Here is a 23,825-nt window from a genome sequence, read left to right as displayed (position 1 = left end):
ATATATATATATATATATATATATATATATATATATACACACATACATACCACATCTTCTTTATCCATTCATCCATCCATCAATGGACATTTGGGCTCTTTCCATACTTTGGCTGTTGTTGATAGTGCAGCTATAAACATTGGGGTGCATGTGCCCCTTCAAAATGGCATACCTGTGTCCCTTGTATACATATCTAGTAGTGCAATTGCTGGGTCGTAGGGTAGTTCTATTTTAGTTTTTTGAGGAACCTCCATACTGTTTTCCAGAGTGGCTGCACCAGCTTGCATTCCCACCAACAATGCAAAAGAGATCCTCTTTCTCCACATCCCCGCCAACATCTGTTGTTGCCCGAGTTGTTAATTTAGCCATTCTGACAGGTGTAAGGTGGTATCTCATTGTGGTTTTGACTTGTATTTCCCTGATAATGAGTGACGTGGAGCATTTTTTCATGTGTCGGCCATCTGAATGTCTTTTGGGGGGTTATTCCTACTTTTTGCCTGTTGTATATAATACTGCTAATAACATTCACGTGCAGGTTTTTTGTGGACATATTTTTCAGTTCTCTTGGGCATAGTTAGGTGTGGAATTGCTGGATCATATGCTAACTCTGTGTTTAGTTTTTAAGAAATTGTAAAAATTTTTTCCACATGAGCTGCATCATTTAAAATTCCCATGAGCAATGTATGAGGGTCAAATTATTCCACATCTTCAGTAACCAACTTGTTATTGTCTATTTTTAAAAATAGCCCTCTGTTTTAGTTTGCTAGGGCTAATGTAACAAACTACCACAGACTGTCCACAGGCTTGGACAATGTATTTTATTACAATTCTGGAGGCTGGAAGTATATCAAAGTGTTGGCAGGGCTAGTTTCTTCTGAAGGTCTCTCTCCTTGTTTTGTAAATGGCCATCTTCTCTCTGCGTCTTCACATGGTCTTTCCTGTGTCTTAATCTTCTCTTATGAAAACATGAGTCATATTAGATTAGGACCCACCCAAACCATCTCATTTTACCTTAATTGCCACTTTAAAGGACCTTCCTCCAAATACAATCGCATTCTGAGGTAACAGAGGTTAGAACTTCAACATATGGATTTTTGGGGGGCACAATTCAGCCCATATCACCATCCTAGCGGGTATGAAGTCTTATCAGATTGTGGTTTTGATATGCATTCCCTGATGACCAATGATGCATCATTTCATGTGCTTATTGGTCATTTATATATCTAATTTGGAGAAATGTATATTCAGATCCTTTGCTTATTTTAAATAGGGTTATTTGTTCTTCATTGTTGAGTTAGATTAATCTGGATACTACACCCTCGCAGATAACATATATTTTCTCCCATTCTGTAGGTTCCCTTTCACTTTCTTCATAGAGTCCTTTGATGTATGAAACATTTAATTTTGATGACATAACTTTATTTTTAGTTTGGTTGCTAGTGCTTTTTGTGTCATAGCTAAGAAACCATTTCCTAATTCAAGGTTAGAAAGGTATACACCTGTTTCTTTCTAAGAGTTTCATAGTTTTAGTTCTTACATTTAAGTCTTTGGTACAATTTTAGTATATGGTGTTAGGTAGGAGTCCAGATTCTTTTTGATGTGGATGTCCAGTTTTTCCAACACCATTTGTTGAAAAGACTATCGGTCCCCACACCATCCACCTCCATCCTGTTGACAAGTATTGGACTATAATGTATGAGAGTATTTCTGAGTTCTCAACTCTATGCCATTTATTTATATGTTTATCTTTATGCCACTATCGCATTGCCTTGATAACTATAGCTTTGTAGTAAGTTTTGAAATCAGGACGTGTGAGTCCTTCAACTTTTTTTTTTTTTTTTTAAGATTGTTTTGGCTATTCAAAGGCTTTTGCATTTCACGTGAATTTTAGGATCAGCTTGTCCATTTCTGGAAAAAGAGCAGTTGAAATTGCAGTAGGGATTACATTGAATCGATAGATCAATTTGGGGAATATTTCCATCTTAACAATATTCCAGTCCATGAACATGAGATGACTTTGTATTTATTTAGGTCTTAAATTTCTCTCAGCGATGTTTTAGAGCTTTTAGTATACAAGCCTTGCATTTCCTTGGTTAACTTTATTCCCAAATGTTTTATTTTTGATGATAGAATTATTTTCCTAATCTCATTTTCAGATTGTTTATTACTAGTGTATAGAAATAAAATTGGTTTTTGTATAATGATCTTATATCCTGCAATTTTGCTTAACTTTATTAGCTCTAATAAGTTTTCGTTTTGTGTGTATCCTTTAGAATTTTCCAAATATGAGATCATATCACTTGCAAATAAGAGTTTTACTTCTGTCTTTACAATCTGGATTCTTTTAGTTTGTCTTGTCTAATTGCCCTGGCTAGAAATTCCAGTACAGTGTTGAATAGATGTGTAAAGAGTATACATCTTTGTTTTGTTTCTGATCTTAGGGAGAAAAGCTTTCAGTCTTTTACCATTATGATGTTAGCTATGAATTTTCTATCAATGTCCTTTGTTGGGTTGAGGAGTTTACCTTCTAATTCTAGTTTGTTTTGTGCTTTTATCATGAAAGGTGTGCTTTTCTCATGAAAAGGATTTTGTCAAATTCTTTTTCTGCATCTAATGAAATAATCATGTATTTTTCTGCTTTATTTCCATTATTATGGTCTGTCACATTGATTTATTTTCATATGTTAAACTTACCTTGTATTTTTGGGATTTATGCTATTTGGTCATTAGTATTTAATATTTTTAATATGCTGTGGCATTTGATTTGCTAACATTTAGTTGAAGATGTTTGTATATATTCATAAGGGATATTGGTCTGCAATTTTCCTTTTTTTGTGATGTCTTTGGCTTTGGTATCCAGATAATACTGACCTTATAAAATGAGTTAGTAAGTGTTCACCCATCTTCGGTTTTTTTGAAAGAGTTTAAGAAAAATTTGTGTTAATTCTTTTTTAAACAATTGGTAGGATTTACCAGTGAAGCCATTTGATCCTGGGTTTTTTTCTTCGTTGAAGTTTTTTGATTACTGATTCAATATCATTACTTATTATAGGTCTTTTCAGATTTTCTGTTTCTTCTTGAGCCAGTTTTGGTTTTGGCTTTAGTCAGTTTGACATAGTTTTTCTCTAGTAATTTGAACACATTTAAAATAACTGATTTAAGTCTTTGTCTAGTAAAGGACATTTGGGCTTTCTCATAGACATGGTTTTTATTTTTATTGATTGCTTTTTTTCTCCTGTGTGTGGGCCATGCTTTCTTGTTTTTTTAGGCTGCCTTATAATTTTTTGTTGAAAATTGGACATTTTGGATATTATAATGTTTCACCTCTGGAAATCAGATTCTCTTCCCTCTCCTGAGTTCATTGTTATTGTTATTTGTTTAGTAACTTTTCTGAACTAATTAAAAAAAATTTTTTTAATGTTTATTTATTTGTGAGAGAGAGAGAGACAGAGCATGACCAGGGGAGGGGTAGAGAGGGAGGGAGACACAGAATCCGAAGTAGGCTCCAGGCTCTGTTAGCACAAAGCCCGACATGGGACTAGTTTTCTGAATTAATTTTATAAAATCTATTATTTGTTGTGTGTGGCCACTGAAGTCTCTGTTCTATTACCTTACTGGTCAGCTAATGATTAAACAGAGATTTTCTTAAATGCCTGGAAATTAAAAAATTAAAATATTTAAAAAATTTAAAAATCTCCCAGTCTTTGCAGTATGTTGTATGTTTGTAGGTTGGGGTATACCCTCAATACTCAGGTAATTTACAACGGTCTTAACCTCCGTTTTTTGCTTTTGCAAAGTCAGCCAGATATGAAAACTTAGGGCTTTCTTAGGTCTTTCATGAGCTTATGTACAGTCTTGGTTATGTGCGTGATTTTCTAGACTCTCTGGAGCTTTTCAAGGCCCTATTCCCCAAACCTTATTCTCCTGTCTTTCCTCTCAACCTTCTTGGGCAGTCTATTATTGTTTGTTTTCACAAATGTCCCCTGAAAAACAACAACAACAACAACAATAACAACAAATGTCCCCTGGATAGCGGCTTTAGCACTGGGACAAGTTAGCTGAGATAAAGACAAGCCTTTTGAGGCCATTCTCCAGGGAACCACTAGATAGGTCAAAAGAAATAATTACTATTCTGTGAGAATCAGGTGTCTTTTGCTCCCTCTGTACTGGTACCAGGAAAGTAGACCATTATTTAACGGGATACCCTGAGTTGAAAAGTAGGGGATGGAACTAGGGTAAGTTAAAATGTTAGAAAGTGTGGGGCACCTGGCTGGCTTGGTCAGAAGAACATGAGACTATTGATCTTAGGGTCGTGAGTTCGTCTCATGTTGGGTGTAGAGATTACTTAAATAAATAAATAAACTTTAAAAAATGTTAGAAAGCTTGCTGTTCCTAGAGATTTCGCTGTTTTTCTTGAATAAATGCTCCCTGGGTTGCCATAACCTTTTGTTTGGTTTTCAGAGCTCTGAAAGAGTTGATATGGACAATTTTTGCCAGCTTTTTTCATTGCTTATGTGGAATAGTGGACTTTTGGAGTTCCTTACTCCACCATTTTCACTCATTGTTCTTTTAAAAGCAATTTCCTGGGGCGCCTGGGTGGCGCAGTCGGTTAAGCGTCCGACTTCGGCCAGGTCACGATCTCGCGGTCCGTGAGTTCAAGCCCCGTGTGGGGCTCTGGGCTGATGGCTCGGAGCCTGGAGCCTGTTTCCGATTCTGTGTCTCCCTCTCTCTCTGCCCCTCCCCCGTTCATGCTCTGTCTCTCTCTCTGTCCCAAAAATAAATTTAAAAAGTTGAAAAAAATTTTTTTAAAGCAATTTCCTTACAAATCAAAACCACACTGAGATATCACCTCACACCTCAGAATGGCTAAAATGAACAAATCAGGAGACTATAGATGCTGGAGAGGATGTGGAGAAACGGGAACCTTCTTGCACTGTTGGTGGGAGTGAAAACTGGTGCAGCCACTCTGGAAAACAGTGTGGAGGTTCCTCAAAAAATTAAAAATAGACCTGCCCTATAACCCAGCAATAGCACTGCTAGGAATTTACCCAAAGGATATAGGAGTGCTGATGCATAGGGGCACTTGTACCCCAATGTTTATAGCAGCACTTTCAACAATAGCCAAATTATGGAAAGAGCCTAAATGTTCATCAACTGATGGGTAAAGAAATTGTGGTTTATATACACAATGGAATACTACGTGGCAATGAGAAAGAATGAAATATGGCCTTTTGTAGCAGCGTGGATGGAACTGGAGAGTGTTACGCTAAGTGAAATAAGTCATACAGAGAAAGACAGATACCTTACGTTTTTCACTCTTATGTGGATCCTGAGAAACTTAACAGAAGACCATGGGGGAGGGGAAGGGGAAAAAAAGTTAGAGAGGGAAGGAGGCAAACTGTAAGAGACTCTTAAAAACTGAGAATAAACTGAGGATTGATGGGGGGTGGGAAGGAGGGGTAAGTGGGTGAAGGGCATTGAGGAGGGCATCTGTTGGGATGAGCACTGGGTGTTGTATGGAAACCAATTTGACAATAAATTTCATATTAAAAAAAATAAAAGAAATTTCCTTAAAGATGAATAAGGTAGTACATGTGCTTATTTGCCCTCATTATATCATTTTTGGTGAAATGGATATTTAGATCTTTTGCGTATTAAAACAGTAGAATTGGTTCTTTTTTACTATTGAATTATAGAAGCTCTTTATATATTTTGGATACAAATCCTTTATCAGATACATGTTTTGTAAATATTTTTCCCAATCTGTGGCTTGTTCTTTAATGGTATCTTTCACAATGAAGAAAATTTTAATTTTGATGAAGTCCAATTTATTAGTTTTTTTCTCTTGTAATTCACTTTTTGTTTCCTAAGAATCATTTGCCTAATCCAAAGTTACAAAGATTCTTTCCTGTGTTTCCTTCTAGAACTTTTATAGTTTTAGGTTTTACATTTATGGCAATGATTCATGTTAAGTTGCTATTTGTAAATCCCAAGCAGGCTCCACACTCAGCTTGGGGCTGGAGGCAGGGCTCGATCCCACGGCCCTGGGATCATAACCTGAGCTGAAATCAAGAGTTGGATGCTCAACTGACTGAGCCACCCAGGTGCTCCAACACTGAACCTTCTTAAAAGGAGAAATCAGCAAAAGAGGCTGAAAAGGAGTGAATGACTCAGAGTGTAAAAGAAAAAGCAAAGAGAATGCTGACTCATATACTAAGGACACAGAGGAGTTTTGAAAAGGTGGAAATGGTCAGAAATGTTCAAACTCTGAAAATATTGGGCAAATGTGGTCATTAGAATTTTTTTTCAAAGCCGTTTCTTAGTAGGAGTATAGTAGTGAAGGCCAATTGAAGTGAATATGGTAATGAACGTGTGATATCCCTGAATGTATAAATGTGGGATGTGTGAATACTGATGCAGATTACTTAAAAAACAACTTAGGCAATTTTTACAATACAGGGAAGGAGAAAGAAGGAGGAAAAGAGGCAACTGTGATGATGTCCTTTTTTTCTCATCTCAGCCTGGCTAATTCCTCTCTGTCTTTCAAGATTCAGTCATAGTTTCCCCTCTAACGGAAAACCCTTTACTCTGAGTTTGATGTGCTCTACAGCACTCCACATATACATCTGTCATGGTACTTACAACAATATGTTTTAATTATTCTCTGTTTTTTCCTACTAGATGGTACTTGACAGCAGGGACTCTCTTTGTAACTCCAGTGCCTATCAGCATGATGTCTGGCACAAAGTAGGGGAATTCAGGTTTAATAAATGAATGATAGATAGATTTGGGCATATGTAGGTTGGGACACAGAGGAGCCAGTGGTGAGGAAAAGATTAAAGGTATAGAAAGCAGAGTTGAGATGTCACTGATGGAACGAACAATGTCTTTAGGTCTGCCGAAGGGGATGGGTTTCAGCACACAGGTAGAGTGATTAGTCTTTAAAAGTAAAGGAAGGGAGGGGTGCCTGGGTGGCTCAGTCATTTAAGCCTCCAACCTCAGCTCAGGTCATGATCTCACAGCCCATGAGTTTGAGCCCCACGGGCTCTGTGCTGACTGCTCAGAGCCTGGAGCCTGCTTCAGATTCTGCGTCTCCCTCTCTCTCGGCTCCTCCCCTGCTTGCACTCTGTCTCTCTCTCTCTCTCTCAAAAATAAATAAACATAAAATAAAGAAGTAAGTAAATAATGAGGAAGGGATGTGTCCATGTCTCATACCAGAACAGAAATGTGAGAAGATGGAGGGGTTGGTACTGAGGACTCCTCCCCCTTTTTCTGAAAGCAAGGCAGGGACAAACGGTAGATGGGCAAGACTAGGAGGAACAGAGGGTTGAGGTGAATGGCAAAGACCTGGAATGAATGTTATGGGGAATAAGAAAATCCTGATCAAGGCAAGGTAAAGAATTGCCAAGCACTGGATAGCAACCAATTGAATGGGAAACTCTATCTTCATAGTAGCTTTTAGAGGTCGTGTGATTTTTTTTTTTTTTTTCCAGTTAGACGCAGGTTCCAGGTTTTAGCATCCGAGGGGATGAATTTTAAGATAGACATAGGGTTGCGGGCCGCTGTGGACGTTGACAGACAGGTGCACGGGTGGACGGGATTTGTCTTAGAAAAAAGGCGCAGTTATGTCTGTGACAGTTCAGATGTTGTTGTGGGTGTGCAAAATGATCGGCCGTGAGTAGGGAAGGAAAGAAGACGCTAGGCTGGACTATCCCTCCGTCCCTTTACGACTCCATATAAGTTTGTACACAGGTTGGCCGAGGGGGTGGAGGACCGGGATCTCACCTGTGTGTCGTGGCTCTAACAGCGCTCAGAAAAATCTAGAAGGTGTCAAGAGCTAGCGCACAGAGACTTCGTTGGAGAAGTCTCAGGTATCCACAGTGACAAGAGAGGTAGTGCGACCACCTGATCCCTGATGCCAGGGCCCGGCCGGGACAGGGGCCAGCGTCCTGCGCGGAGTTTCCCCTCCCCCAGGACGCTGGAAAAGGCCTGACCCGGAAGCTTCTCTGCCGAGCCGGAAGCACAAGCCGAGCGGCGGAGGGCAGCCGTGGAGCCGCCGCCCCCTCGCCGCTTCGCGGCTGTTTGGGGATCCCGGACCGCGGCGGCGCCGGGTTGTCCTGATGGTCCCCGGCCGGCGGCGGCGGCAGAGGCGGCGGGAGGATGACCTCTCCCCGGGAGCGGGGTGCCGACCTGGCCCGTTTCTACACTGTCACCGAGCCCCAGCGACATCCAAGGGGCTACACGGTGTATAAGGTCACCGCCCGGGTGAGTGCCGGTGTCAGGCGCGGGTAGAATCCTGAGTTGGGGCGTGAGGGACCAGGGTATGTGCCCTGGTGTGGGGGTACCTGACCCTGGGTCAGAGCCTGGGGTGGGACTGGGGGCTCCTAGTGCCTGGACGCGCGTCGGAGGTGGGGACTTCAGGAAGGCTGGGGTGGGTGCTGAGTGTTGGATGCTCGAGACTGTGCTGTAGAAGGTCGCGGTAGTGCCCTCGTTCCAGGGTGGGGCAGGCGTTGATGGTTTCAAATGGATGACTCAGACCCTATCCCATTAGGACTTTCTCTTCTGAGGCTGAAATCTGCAGAAGTGATTTTGCTTGCTTCCCAGGGATAGTGTAGATTGAAAAATTAACTTACATAATAAAATATATTTCTTCTCTTGACCTTTTATACAGTTTCAGGTATGTACTGAGGCAGACAGATTCTTGAGAAGGATGTCGGTGTTAGGGTTACCAGCCTAGGACCTCTGTATCTGGTTGTGTCATTTTGCATCTGAGTTTTTCATGGTGTTCAGTAGGTGACATACGGGAAATTTTACCGGTGTGTGTGTGTGTGTGTGTGTGTGTGTGTGTGTGTGTGTGTGTGTGTGTCTTGTGTGAGTTGTTTTGAGGGCATATTTAAAAGTTGTGAGGCTTCTTTACATCAGCTAAGCAATTTTTAGTACCCACTTTGTTCATCATTGCTTTTGCGGTGGGTTTTAAAGAGAGTTTGCATCTCCCTGCTTGGAAAAGAAGAGTAACAAAAATAAGTCCGAATGTGTGTAATGTATGTATGTATGAATATGTGTGTATATTAGGCATTTTGAACATATTACCCAATGGAATTCTAATTTTAATGATGAGGAAACTGAGGTTCAAGGAAGTTTCACAACTTGACCAATTTTACATCATAAGGTAGGTGCACATTTGGGATTTTAGTCTAGTTTTGCTTAAGTCCAAGTTATATAAAAAGTTAAGAATTAACTTTATTATTATCATTAGTTGTTAGAAAAGAGAGGTACAGATAGTAGTAGTGCTAAATATACATTTGGAGGATGGCATAATCCTCTGTGTTAGCACAGGAAGGAGGATTTGAGAACTGTAAAGGTTAGGTATATTTAGGTAAACAGAGTTTGGCTCATGAGAGTGGTACGTGGTTTATGGAAATGGTGCACAATCCGGACAAATGTGAGAAGATGGGAGGAGCAAATTTGTTTAAAGATAAGACCAGGCCTGGTTATCTCAGAGGGTTATACTGAAGATAGAAGGAAATTTGTTACTTACAGTTATGCAAGTAAGGTTGTTATATTGGTGGAGTGTTAGTTTCAGGTTAAGAAATTTTTTAAGACTAAAATTAAGGGACCCTTAGAATTACCACTTCTGAGACGTTTCTGGTAATTGGGCCCTTCAAAATCTACTTTCCTAACGTACTTTATGGAATTAGAACAATCTTTAACATACATAGTGGTCCCTTCACAGCACCCTACTCATCCCATATGATAACATGTACCTCGATTATATTGTATTAACCTGGTTACATGTCAGTGTCTCTTAGTAGATCGACAGTAGGTCTCCATCACTGGTATTTGTTTCCTTTTACATCACCTGAGGCAGTGTATGGCACACAGTGTTGAAAAGAAATCGGTGGAATGTTTTCCTCGGCATTCTAGGCAGCACATCCAATCAATACATGTTTGGTTTGAGGCACTAAGTGCTATGAGGAATACAAGACTGAATAAAGCATGTCCCTTCCTTTCAAGGATCTTCATAGAAGAGAGTAAACTGGACTTAAAGTAGTACAAGAGAGAATGTTAGATGCTTTCAGAGACTGCAGAAAAGAGCTGTGGGATTTCAGAAGATAGAGAGGTTGCTCTGGCTCAAGGGAGAAGGAGAAGAATTAAGATAGGTGGTGAAGGATGGGAAGAATCCAGACAGGTGAGAGAAAAGCAGAGGGCGTGGTAGGCAGAGGGGTGAATGGGAGGGATAGAGCCCATAAAGCCCTGAAGCTGTGTATGTGTGTGGAACTCAAGTAGGAAACACTGGGTATGATTATTACTTGTAGTCTTACTTCACAGAAGGAAAGGTTAACCTCATTTACATCTTAAGTATCTTTTCTTAAGCTGTGAACTAATTTTTATGACCAACAGCTAATGTATGACAACATAAATTAGAACACGAAGTAGCACATTTCCTTAGAACTAACCAAATCTCTATGATATGCATGCTGCATATTGCCATGGTTATTTGAACTGGAAATTGCTTACACTGTGTTTTTTTCTCCTTGTAAATGGCCATTTCCTCATTTTTGGCTTCTGTTTTGCTTTTTTCATTTTAAGGCTTGAGGGTCATCATGGAGATATACTTTTTAGAAAAAGTATGTGTAATATTATAAAACAAGTAAAATATTTATTATTTTTTGAGACTTAAGGAGAAAAACATCTTTCCTCAAGAGAATTAACCAAGTAAGTAGTGCTCCCCTGAGACAACTTCGTGAGCTAAAGATTAGGGATGTCTTCTGTGTTTCCTACTATTGATTTTCTTCTAGCTTTAGGAAGCAGTCCCTATATTCTTGATCCTTATAGCGTTCTTTATGTAGAAGTAGAATTAGAATCATGGGAAGTAAGTGCCATTGTTAAGTTTTAGGTAGCATAAGAGCTCTCTCATCTTTTTAAGACTCCTTTGTGCTTAGTTTTGCATTTCTCTGGAACCTAGCAGGCTTGACTAACGTTATGGCCAGTCACACGCTGGCTAACAGATTTCCTAGATAAGTTCTGTGTTGTTTATCAATTTTTATCTAGAATAAATATTTCTATTAAGAATTGGAAAGTTGTTTTATACATTTCCTTGGTTCTTTACTTAAAGAAGACACAGATCTACAAGAACCATTACCAGTGTTTTTGGTTGTTTCACCATGCTATGTTAACAAAACTCATACTGTAATGCAGATTTCTCAACAGCATTAAATGAATGGCAAATTCTTGCCTGTATTCTTTCTGCAAGTATGGAAAGCAAAAGGTATGCTTTCATTTTAATTTTTAAAAATTATTGTTTTTGTTTATTTGAGAGAGAGAGAGTGCATGCCTGCATGGGGAAGAGCAGAAAGGGAGGGAAAGAGAGAATCCCAAGCAGGCTCCATGTTGAGCATGGAACTGGCCCAGGACTTGATCTCGCAACCATGAGATCCTGACTTGAGCCAAAATCAAGAGCCGGACGCTTAACTGAGCCACCTAGGCATCCTACTATACTTTTATTTTTAAAACGCGTTGTTGGGGTGCCTGGGTGGCTCAGTCGGTTGAGCGGCCGACTTCGGCTCAGGTCATGATCTCGCGGTCCGAGAGTTCGAGCCCCTGGTCGGGCTCTGTGCTGACAGCTCAGAGCCTGGAGCCTGCTTCCGATTCTGTGTCTCCCTCTCTCTCTGACCCTCCCCCGTTCATGCTCTGTCTCTGTCTCAAAAATAAAATAAACGTTAAAAAAAAAAAACACAAAAAATGCGTTGTTGCCTTATGTCTATATTTTGAATTGAAGCACAATTTATGTGCAATCAGATTCACCAGTTTTAATTGTACAATTTGATGAGTTTGGACAAATGTATATAGTTGTGTCACCACTGCCATGGTCATCTCTGCACAAGTTTCCCCAGGCCTCTTTGCATTTGGTTCCCCCCTCCCCACCCCCTGTCCCTAGGGAACCACTGGTCATTTTTCTGTCACTGTAGATCAGGTTGTATTTTCTAGAATTTGATATAAATGGAATCATACAGTATGCACTTTGTTTTTTGGTTTGACTTCGTAACTTAGCATGAGTACTTGAGATTCATCTCTGTTGTTGTTTTTACTCTTTTTTATTGCTGACTGATACTGCATTGTATGGTTATACTACAGTGAATCCATTCTCCTGTTGAGTTGGGTTTCCAATTTTTGGCTATTATGAGTATAGTTATCACGACCATTTGTATATAAGTCTTTGTATAGACGTATGCTTTCTTTTTTCTTGATGGCATACAACCTTGTTTACTGTGGCTTTAAACTAAGTCTTGAAAGTAGGTTCTCTTCCTCAAAATTGTCTTGGCTGTTCTAGATTGTTTGCATTTCTGTATAAAGTTTAGAATCAGTTTGGCAAATTCTATAAACATGCCTACCCAGATTTTGATTGGCGTACTTTGAGAATGTAGATCAGCTTCTACAGAAGCAGATATCTTAGTGATATTGATATCTTAGCAGTATTGAATCTTCTGATCCATGTATCCTTCATTTATGTAGCTCTTTAAGCGACATTTTCTAATTTTCAGTGTGCAAGTCTTGTGCATACTTAAAGCAATTTAGGTTTGTTTTCAGACTGAGAATATGTAAGTCCTCATTTTATGTTGATAACATTTGTTGAGTATTAAGAGCAAACACATGATGCTTACTATGAGTCGAGCACTGTTCTAAGCGTTTTATATAAATTAGGACATTTTCCACAGCAGCCCAATGAGTAGATGCTATTATTATTCTTAGGTTATCAATGAGGAAATTGGGGCCCAGAGAGGTTAAGTAACTTGCCCAGGGTCACATGGCTAGCCAGGGGTGGAGTCTAGATTTGAGCCTAGTAGACTGGCCTGAGTCACAGTGCTTTTATCCCAGTGTTGTGCTGTTGGACTACCTATGTTATAAAACACATTTCATTAGATTCTATGGGTGTATGTATGGGGAGACCTATGTGTCCCCACAGGGCCTTACTGTAGTTTGGCAAAACTGATGGGTACATGGAAAATACAGTAACTGTGATAATGTGAACAAAAAAGGAAGTAGGGAATGAAAGGAAGAAGTACTTAGCTTGATTTGAGTCTGAAAATTGCCATTTCTAAGGCTTCAAATTGAAACACTAGTTGTATTGCTTGGAAGGAACCTGCTTTCAATTCCTGACCATATTCTTGTATATGGCCTGCTTGTGCTAGGGAAAGGAATTATTTGTAGTTTCCCAAGTATTGTAGTTTCCCAAGTATGGTAGTACATTTCCACCCCCCCCCCCCACCCCCACCCCTTACCTCTCTGTTAGATGCTGTTTCCTCTGTCTGGAAAGTTCTCTTTTGTGTTGGCATCCCTGCTCATCTGAAGTGTCAGCTCTTGCCCTGTGCTCTCCGGGAAGCCTTTCTTAGGTGTAGAACTCCATGTGTGTTATATGTTCCTCCATGAAAGCCTTTGTCATATTGTACTTGTTTGCTTCCTCCCCTGAGGGTGGGCTGCCTTTTTAACTTTGTGTTCTTGCTGCCTAGCTGGGAGATACTGTAGGAACTTGAGAGAGGCCTGGAAAGAGGCATTGTTTTTCTAAGTGTTCCTTTTTAAACTGATATACAGTAAAATTGACTTGTTATATACTTCTGTGAATCTTTACACATATAGATTCAAATATCCACCACCATCATCAGGAAACAGAACAGTTCCACATCCCCAAACACTCCCTCATGCTATCTCTTTTTCACACTTGTCTCCCCACCTCTTAGCCCTTTGGTGACCACTGATGTGCTCTCTACCTCTCTACTTCTGTCTTCCTGAGGGTGTTGTATAAATAGAATCAGCCAGTATTTAACCTTTTGAGGATGTCTTTTCCCATTTTTTCATTGGGTTGTTTGTTTTCTAACTGTTGAATTTTGAGATTCTTTAGTTGTTCTGGATGTAAGTTTGTTGTCAGCTATGTGATTACAAATATTTTCTCCCAGTGTGTAGTGTATCTTTTCACTCTTAACAGTGTCTTTCACAAAGCCAAAAGTTTTAATTTTGGTAAATTCTCGCTTATAATTTTTTTTTTTCTTGTATGAAGTGTGCTTTTAGTGTTTGATCTAAAAATTCTTTAATACCCCCAGGTCACAATTTTTTCCCCAGTGTTTCATTCTAGAAAATTGTTTTGCATTTTGCATTTAGCTCTATGATTCATTTTGAGTTTATTTTTGTATAAGGTGTGAGGTTTAGGCAGAGGTTCATTTTTGCACACGTATGTTCAATTGCAACAAAACAGTGTTTAAGAGACTAGCCTTTTTTCTTTTTTTTTCTTTTTTTAAATTGCATCTTTGTCAAAAATGTCAGCATTGTATATGTGGATCTGTTTCTGGATTCTCTATTTTGTTCTATACCACACTGTCTTGATTATGGTAGGTTTATCTTTATAGTAAGTCTTAAAATTAGGGAGTAGAATTCCTCCAACTTTATTCTTTTTCAAAATAGTTTTGACTATTCTAGTTCCTTTGCTTTTCTAGATCAATTTTAGATCAGGTTGTCTATATATATAGGAAATCCTAATGGGATTTTTATTAGAATTCCATTAAATCTATGGGTCAGTTTTTGGGAGAATTGAATCTTTACTCTGTTGAATCTGTAAATTTGCAAATGAACACAGTATGTCGTGCCATTAATTTAGATGTTCTTTGATTTCTTTCAACATTTTATGTTGACCGTATACAGATTCTGGACATTATTGTTAAATATATTCCTCAGTATTTCATCTTTTTGTAGCTATTGTAAGTAGTATTAAAAATTTGGTTTTCATAAGAGACTCTTAAGTACTGAGAACAAACTGAGGGTTGATGGGTAGTGGGGGAGAGGGGAAAGTGGGTGATGGGCATTGAGGAGGGTACCTATTGGGATGAGCACTGGGTGTTGTATGGAAACCAATTTGACAATAAATTATATTTAATATAAAAAAATAAAATGTGGGTTGGAGAAAAAAATAAAAATTTGGTTTTCATTTTTTTATTGCTGGTATAAAGACATTTGAGTTCATTTTTGTGTTGACCTTATATCTATGACGTTTTCAAAGTTACTTATTAGTTTAGGAGTTTTTGGTAGAGTTCTCATCTTTTCCTACATAGACAATACATGTTTGGCAAAAGGGGCAGTTTTATTTTTTCCTTCTAGTCTGTATGTCCTTTATTTCTTTTTCTTGCCTTATTCTTGCGAGGACTTGTAGTACTAGGTCGAATAGGAGTGATGACAGTGGACATCCTTCCCTTGTTCCTGATCTTGGAAAGCATTCAGTCTTTTAATTATGATAGTCACTGTGGAGTTTTTGTATATGGGAGGCAGCAGATTTAATTTTTGGTTTTGTTAGCTTTTTATTTTGAAAGTAATGCATATTCATAAACATTGCAAGTAATAACTGAAGCCACTATAAGGAAATACAAGCCTACTAAATTTTAAACCCTTAATTAACTGTTTACATTATTACAAATGTTTAGTGTTAAAGTGGTGAGAATTACCACTCATTACCAGTTGTTAGATCAGTAGCTCCATGAAAGTTTCTTGAAGAAATAATCGGTGTGGGCTTACTCTGGAAATATTTTCAGTAAATGGAGTAGTCATGGGGCGCCTGGGTGGCTCAGTCGGTTAAGCGTCCGACTTCAGCTCAGGGCACCATCTCGCGGTCCGTGAGTTCGAGCCCCGCATTGGGCTCTGTGCTGACAGCTCAGAGCCTGGAGCCTGCTTCGGATTCTGTGTCTCCCTCTCTCTCTGCCCCTCCCCCGTTCATGCTCTGTCTCTCTCTGTCTCAAAAATAAATAAAAAAAACGTTAAAAAAAAATTTAAAAAAAATGGAGTAGTCATGGGGGTGGGGGAAGATTAATTTATTGAAAAATGTATTTATGATTAGAAATTTTGAAAACTCATGGCTCTTAAGTTGTTCAGTTTTTTCCTAGAGTAATGTTTCATTCTACCTTTGTTTTTGACTCTTAATATTGTTTAATAGAAAACCATCTCACATACCAAAAACTTTAGTAAGCAGCTTTTAAAATTCTGTTTTCATTTTGTTTATTGACAACTTATATGCTTGGGCATTTGAGTTCACATTAAGATTTTATGTTAAACTGCAAACTTTAACAGTAAGCGTTTTGATTTTCCTTGAACTTTGCAAAATAGTTTACCTTAGAGTGGTGCTATAATGGTTGGTAAAATTTGAAGTGAGAAAAACAACTTTAACATTTATTGAGTATCCAAAAGTAACTTGCTGTTGTAGTTTCTTTATTCTCTCTTTAGATTTTGGGATTTTAATGATGTAGAAAGCAATAATTCCTTTCAATATATTACTTTTGTAAAAACTTGTTAGAAAGTGGAATGCCTAAATTTTTTTTCCCATTGACTTCTCTATCTTATATGGGAGTTCTTTCATTCCAGAGAACTAAACAGTGTCGTAAAGTGTCTAATTATGGTTTGTGCAGGTGCTGTCTCTTGGGTCCAGACTACCTGGTTGGCAGGTGATTAACCAACCCAAATATTCTTGCCAACCAGTGACACCTGCAGCTCTGCAGGGAAAAGAGGGAGAGAGGAACTGAGATGCAGGTGACGGGGTGGGAGGGAAGGTTGAGTTTGGTAGGAGGACTGCGTGAGCTGGGCACTTTGAGGTATCTCCTTTTCTTGCCAGGGTGTGTGTGTGTGTGTGTGTGTGTGTGTGTGTGTGTGTGTGTGTGTATGAAATGCAGTTTAAAGGTGTCAGTATATTTATATGAAAGTATGGATTTTGTGAAACTCAAATGTCTGAAAGTCAGGATTGCGTGCATTACGTTGATGAATGTGCCATTTGGTTTACCTAATGGGCACGATGGGAAATGTTCACTATAGTGTAACCTTACATTTTCGTATATCCAATTATTCCCATCCTACATTTGGAGAGTCATATCTTTGAGAAATGGAGAGTGGGCATGTCCCTCTCTCTCTCTTTTTTTTCCATGTTTGATTATTTGTATCTTGACTCTAAGTTTTAAAAAGAATGTTACTTTTGTAAACCCTTTATCTTCTTAGCTCTGCTATTACCAAACTAGTAGCTGAACAGCCGTCAGATTTGACTGTAATAAGTTGCTCATAAAAGTAGCTTCTTAAAATTTATATTTGACTCATTCCTACTTGGATCTAAAGGGACTTATTTTGTGATCATTTTTTTGTAGGCGATATAATATGTTTGAATAATTTTTGTAGCTTTGTTTTCTAGGAACTATCAATCTCATGAAGAAGACAATTCTTTTGTGTAGGTCTGAGTTAAGAGAGTGATTTCAAATCATAATTTTGATGGTAATTAGATAAATGAGTATTTTAGACTTGACTTTTAAGGAAACTTGGTAATACTTATTCAAAAGTAAGATAAAATAAATTTTATATAAAATAATTTATATAAAATAAATTATTTTTATATTGTATATTTATATAAATACATATTTATATTTTTATAAAATTTATATATTTATATTTTATATTTGTATGAAATAACTTGTTATTTATATAAAATAAATTAACACTGTGAAATGGATACAGAGGATCTAATTACTGTATGATCTGTTGATTATTATGGTCCTGAGCTAGGCCAAGCCCTAACCTCAGGTCTTTGTTTTAAAGATAGGCAAGAGGGCTCGTTTTAAAAGTTTTTTTTTTAATGTTTATTTATTTTTGAGACAGGGAGAGACAGAGCATGAATGGGGGAGGGGCAGAGAGAGAGGGAGACACAGAATCGGAAGCAGGCTCCAGGCTCTGAGCCATCAGCCCAGAGCCCGATGCGGGGCTCGAACTCACAGACTGTGAGATCGTGACCTGAGCTGAAGTAGGACGCTTAACCGACTGAGCCACCCAGGCGCCCCAAGAGGGCTCGTTTTAAGGTTGCTTTTTCTTTGGTTTATTACCCAACTGGTAAAAAAGCAGTTAGTGGCTAGTACTAGAGCCTGTATTCAAACCCCTTTCTTAGCGCCTTCTCTTCTGTCAAAGCACTTCTTCAGCTGCTATTTTTTGGTTGACTTACATTTCTCTGTAAAAGACAAAATGGATTTACCTAATAGGCATCAGGAATATTACTTGCATACTTGGAATTTTAATCTTTAGGAGGGCTGATTTGGTTATGTACTGGAAGGACTACTTTGTTTGGAATCATGGCTCTGAGATCCAGTCCTGCCTGTAACTGATTAATATGTTTAGTATTAGTAATGCTCTTGGGCTTGGTTATCTTGTCCTGCCAGGCAGGGTTGTTGTGATGATTAAATGAAGTAAAGGATTTAATATCTTAGCACAGTAGGAGACAGTTACCTTCACTGTAAGCCCTTATTTGTTTTCCTAAATTCAGAATTTGCTGTTGACATTAACAGGGGCAGATAGACTACAGATATTACAGCGGTATTTCCCAAATGTGTTCCAAATTTAGTGGATGTTGCACTAAGTAAATAAAATAACAACAAATAACATGATAAAAATAAAAAGTGGAGTGGATAGATGACCTGGGGAAATACTGTTTTATTTTCCTTTTGGAGATTTACTAGGCATAATAATATATTAAAGGCCTTTAGAAATTCTGCTGTAAAAAACATTTTTTTAAATGTATTTAAAAAAAAATTTTTTTTTTAACGTTTATTTATTTTTGAGACAGAGAGAGACAGAGCATGAACGGGGGAGGGTCAGAGAGAGGGAGACACAGAATCTGAAACAGGCTCCAGGCTCTGAGCTGTCAGCACAGAGCCCGACGCGGGGCTTGAACTCACGGACCGTGAGATCATGACCTGAGCCGAAGCCGGCCGCCCAACCGACTGAGCCACCCAGGCGCCCCAAAACATTTCTTTTTTAAATAAAGGTAAACTGAAATTATCATTAAGCTCTTCCTTTAAGAGCACTGATTTTAAAGAATATTGATATTCCGTACAGCACGGTTTGTGAAGCGCTGCTTTAGTGTCATAATTTTGAAGATGACTTGGGGATAGAATTCTCTGTAGCAAGAGGCTTTTCAAGATATATGTCTAGCATCTTACCCATGATAGGTAACGCTTGCAGTGGAAATTTATGAACTTTAAACAGAAGGAATCACCACTTTAAATTCCATCTTCTGTGGAATTTATTGGCTGAATTTTATGACAAAATACTGAAATTCACCCAGAAAAAAGTTACTAAATGCTAGTTAGCAACCTGTATCAGAGAGAATTTACAGTATTTTTTAGAGTTGATACTACTTGTTGAGATAATTGCTAATACAGCATTAAAAGTTATAAAAGTATGGGTCTGAAGGCTCAGTTTGTTCATTTTCCTTTAAAAAAAATTTTTTTTTTAACATTTATTTATTTTTGAGAGACAGAGAGAGATAGAGCACAAGCAGGGGAGGAGCAGAGAGAGAGGGAGACACAGAATCCAAAGCAGGCTCCGGGCTCTGAGCTGCCAACACATAGCCTGATGCGGGGCTCAAACTCACAGACCGTGAGATCATGACCTGAGCCAAAGTCGGCCGCTCAACCAGCTGAGCCACCCAGGCACCCCTTGTTGTCCTTTTTTTTTTAAAAGTTGGTTTATTTATTTGGAGACTATGAGCCGGGGAGGGCCAGAGAGAGAGGGAAAGAGAGAATCTGTCAGTGCAGAGCTGGTTGCGGGGCTAGATCTCACAAAGTGTGAGATCATGACCTGAGCTGAAATCAAGAGTCAGATACTTAACTGACTGAGCCACCCAGGTGGTAACTGAGCCACCCTGGCTGACTTTAAATAGTATATATATATTTTTTGTTTTGGACCTCAGGAGTAGTGTTGAGTTGATCATCATGTTCAGTTCGTGGTATCGTGACCAGTCATCAAAGACTTTTTTCTTTCTCTCATCCATAGGCAACTGTTTTAATGTGTTTGATGTTTTCTTCTTGTCTTTGCAAGATGCATATTGTAGCATCAAGTACGTGAATTTTACATTTGCCTAGATGGTATTATGTATCAAATGTCAGTTTTTCCCACTAAAATGCTATTTGATGATTTAAACACCCAGCCTTCTTTTTTTAAGTTTTGTGAGGAAATCTTTTTTTAAATTTATCTATCTATCTATCTATCTATCTATCTATCTATCTATTTATTTATTAATGTTAATTCATTTTTGAGAGACAGAGCACAAGCTCTGGTGGGGCAGAGAGAGAGGGAGACACAGAATCCGAAGCAGGCTCCAGGCTCTGAGCTGTCAGCACAGAGCCCTACACGGGGCTTGAACTCAATGAGCTGTGAGATCATGACCTGAGCCAAAGTCAGACACCTGACTGACTGAGCCACTCAGGTGCCCCAGTGAGGAAATCTTTCTAAATGGTGTTAGACTTTTTGGCTTTTATAATTAGAAAAATATGAAAGAATCCTCCCTCTTTCTCTTTGCCCAGGGAATATTGATAGGATTATTTGTCCCTGAAACCCTGATAGGATTATAATGTTTTATAAGTTACTTTTGTTTTTTTCTTCATCATTATATGGTCAGTGATTACTTCTCACAGATATCGGTGTGTCTGGCCATTGTGGCTGCTTTTTTTTAAAGTGAAATTATTTATCGAGCTAATTGTAGATTCACATACAGTTATAACAAGTAATACAGAGCCGTCTCTTGTACGCTTTGTGTGGGTACTGCTGAGTTTTTTGCTTTTACCTTATATGGAGGCTCAGAAGGGGGATGGGCTAGCTTGTTAGAATTATGTCAAGGAAGAGTGAAGCCAGGGCATTCTCTTATGAATGTAATGCATGAACTTTAGTGTGTGGATTTTTTGTTAGCTGCCTTTTTCTTAATTTTGTAGCGTGTTTCAGATGGTGAAGTTATTATATAGCTGAGTGATATAAGTGATATATAGAAGATATATATAGCTAAGTGATAAAATATGGTATTTCTTTTCTTTTAAACAAATTGAATTATTTATACAAATACTGTTGAAAGTAGTTATGCAAATTTGAAATCTTAAATTTTGGTAATGATGAGATATTTCTGTGTATGTTTTGTTTTAGGTTGTTTCTCGAAGAAACCCAGAAGATGTCCAGGAGGTAACATGTTTATACATATGAAATTTTATTTTATATATTTGATACAAATTTAATTAAATGCTTTGTTGAGGAAACTGAATATTGGTATGTCTATATTTATGTTTGTCTGGATCTGTTAAGTACATGTTAAGTTACACGAGGAAGAATTTAAGGAATTATAGAGCTGTTTAATGTGATAATATTTTTTTTAATTTTTGTTTTTAATATTTATTTATTTCTGAGACAGAGAGAGGCAGAGCATGAGTGGGGGAGGGGCAGAGAGAGAGGGAGACACAGAATCTGAAGCAGGCTCCAGGCTCTGAGCTGTCACCACAGAGCCCGACGTGGGGCTCGAACCCGAGATCATGACCTGAGCCAAAGTTGGATGCTCAACCGACTGAGCCACCCAGGCACCCCTGTGATAATATTTTTGATAACTAACATAAGGTTTCAATATAAGTTAAGAGCTCTTATTTATTTCAAAGTCATGATAACTAATAAAAAATGAAAAGTATTTGAGTAACTAATATTAATTTTAAAGATCATCATAATAAATTATGGGTTCCTGTCTACTTTGACTTTTTTTAAATGTTCATTTATTTTTGAGAGACAGCATGAGCTGGGGAGGGGCAGAGAGAAGGGGGGACAGAGGATCCAAAGGGGCTCTGTGCTGACAGCTGCAAACCCGATGCAGGGTTGGAACTCCCCGAACAGTGGGATTATGACCTGAGCTGAATTTGGACACTCAACCGACTGAGCCACCCAGGCACCCTTACTTTCACTTTTATATTGAGTTGGCGTGTTGACAGCTTGGAAAACTGCTTTGGGTGTAACTGTTTCTTTTTTAAATTTGTTGTTCTTTTGCCGACTCTTCTCTAAAATGACGCCAGCTTGTTGTGTTTTTGCTTAACGCTATATAATTCTCTATTTGTAATTACTTTGCGCTTGTTATAGACCCTTAGGAATCCTAGCTGAGGAGCTTGTTTCTTTTAACATTTTTTTTGATTTACTTTCATTATTTTATTTACCTGCTCATTTACACTATGATTAGAAGCACGTATGTTGGGGAAATTTTTTTTTTCTTACTGAAGTGTTTAAAAAAGACATTATAAATTGGCATTCTTGATTCTACAGCAGGTTTTTTTTTTTTTTTTTCCATTTGAATTTTAATGTGTTTAGGTGGAGTATGTATTTTCTAACAAGTCCCACTGCTCCTTACTTAAGCCTGGCTTGATTCATACATTTAAGTTGATTGTTTGGTACTGGTTGATTTGAGTGTGTGACCATCAGGCTTAGACCATATTTGAACTTTTATACATTATCATTTCTTGCTATATTTGATCCAGTATTTGTTTTTGTCCTGTGGTTAAAAAGAGTTTAAAAGATTTCGTACTATTTTCCTTAGGGATTTTAAGATATCTCACTTTTCACCCTCAGTAGCCAGGAATGGAATATTGTAATATTGTTATCTTGGAAGAAAAGGATATGTCAATTTCTATGTCTATATCCTCCCAAAAAGGAAGTGAAAGTAATTTGCACCATTCTTTAAAGTACTCTCTCTACTTAAGTGTCAGTTGGTTAGTGTGAACTTTCTTTAAAATTCTTCTAATTATGTTGAATTAATAGTATAGGCTGTTCTGCTTTTGAAATTTTACAACTCTGTTAAAATTAAAAATGGGTTGTATTTCCTTTGAATACATTGTCTGATTGCTATGCTGTAGTTTGTAGCTTGATGTTCCCATTTTCCAGGGAGAATCCTGAACCAACCCATCCATGAACATACTCTCTGCCATTTCCTTAATCCTTTTTTGGGGAAAACTCTTTTATAATAACAACTGTTGGTGAACCATTCATCAGAATACTCTTGTAAGTGTCCTTTAGTTAGATGATTGCATGGTCCTTTGTTAGAAATGATATAAAAATTTTTTAAAATGTCTTCTGTCTGGTTGGCTTCTTAAAATATAAAATGACTTAGAAATTATAACAACACTTTAGCTTCTCATGTATTTCATTTAAACATTGGAATTCTCATTTAGGAGAGAAATTCACTACCCAGAATTTGTTTCCATTTTCTTGCCTTTCACTTTCTCTCTCCTGTTAACAGATTCATTTAGTTAACTGTTTTAGAATTTAATCAGGCTTCCCAAGAGCTATCGAGGATTAGAAGATGTACTGTTAGTCCAACCAAATATAGGGCCAGTAATATGCTATCCTTCTAAAACCAGCGACGTTTTGCTGGTTTCCTCTTCTGGTTTTCTTTGATAGATGTATTCGCACATGCTTGGCACATGCTACCGGGTAGCAGTGTCTTCTAACTAAGAATGCTGAAATACCCACATGGAATAATCTTAAAATTATCCAGGATAGATTAAAAAAAATTGTTTTTTATCCCTTAAAAATTCCCTCTAAAAGAGCACCTGGGTGGCTCAGTTGATTGAACCACTGACTCTTGATTTCGGCTCAGGTCATGATCTCATGGTTTGGGAGTTCGAGCTGGAGTTGGGCTCCATGCTGATAGTGTGGCGCCTGCTTGGAGCCTGATTTTTCTGCCCCTTCCCTGCTCACGCTCTGTCACCCAAAATAAATAAATAAACTTAAAAAAAATTCCCTCTAATTTTTATTTTATATATTTTGAAAATGTTTATTTATTTTGAGAGAAAGACAAGTGGGGGAGGGACAGAGAGAGGGAGAGAGAATCCCAAGCAGGCTCCGTGCTAAGCATGGAGCCCCACTCTCGGCTCAGTCTCACAACTGTGAGATCATGACCTGAGCTGAAATCAAGAGTTGGACACTTAACAACGGAGCCACCCAGGCGCCCTCTAAGTTTTTATTTTTTA

The 23,825-nt window shown here is 38.2% G+C and overlaps 1 protein-coding gene and 1 long non-coding RNA gene across 18 annotated transcripts in view; one reads left to right on the top strand and one right to left on the bottom strand.

Moving 5' to 3' along the window:
* Positions 1-803: 803 nt before the first annotated feature.
* LOC122235895 lies at positions 804-8,035 on the bottom strand. The gene is made up of 2 exons (XR_006214013.1): positions 7,786-8,035; positions 804-950 (listed from the first exon to the last, which is right to left on the bottom strand). It is a non-coding gene; the product is annotated as an uncharacterized LOC122235895 (long non-coding RNA).
* Positions 8,036-8,037: 2 nt separating this feature from the next.
* Positions 8,038-23,825, top strand: part of RPS6KC1 (ribosomal protein S6 kinase C1) — a 317,520-nt gene continuing 301,732 nt past the window's right edge. For all 17 annotated transcript variants that reach the window (XM_042976412.1, XM_042976420.1, XM_042976419.1 and 14 more), the window contains exons 1-2: positions 8,038-8,265; positions 20,974-21,009. In XM_042976412.1, the coding sequence (XP_042832346.1) occupies positions 8,161-8,265; positions 20,974-21,009 (141 nt within the window). In that variant the 5' untranslated portion in view covers positions 8,038-8,160. The remainder of the gene's footprint in view (positions 8,266-20,973; positions 21,010-23,825) is intronic.

This window comes from Panthera tigris, chromosome F3, assembly GCF_018350195.1.
Source record: "Panthera tigris isolate Pti1 chromosome F3, P.tigris_Pti1_mat1.1, whole genome shotgun sequence".
In the NCBI taxonomy this organism is placed as follows: Eukaryota; Metazoa; Chordata; class Mammalia; order Carnivora; family Felidae; genus Panthera; species Panthera tigris.
Note: the sequence above shows the minus strand (reverse complement) of the source record. Positions and strands in the feature narration are given on the sequence as shown.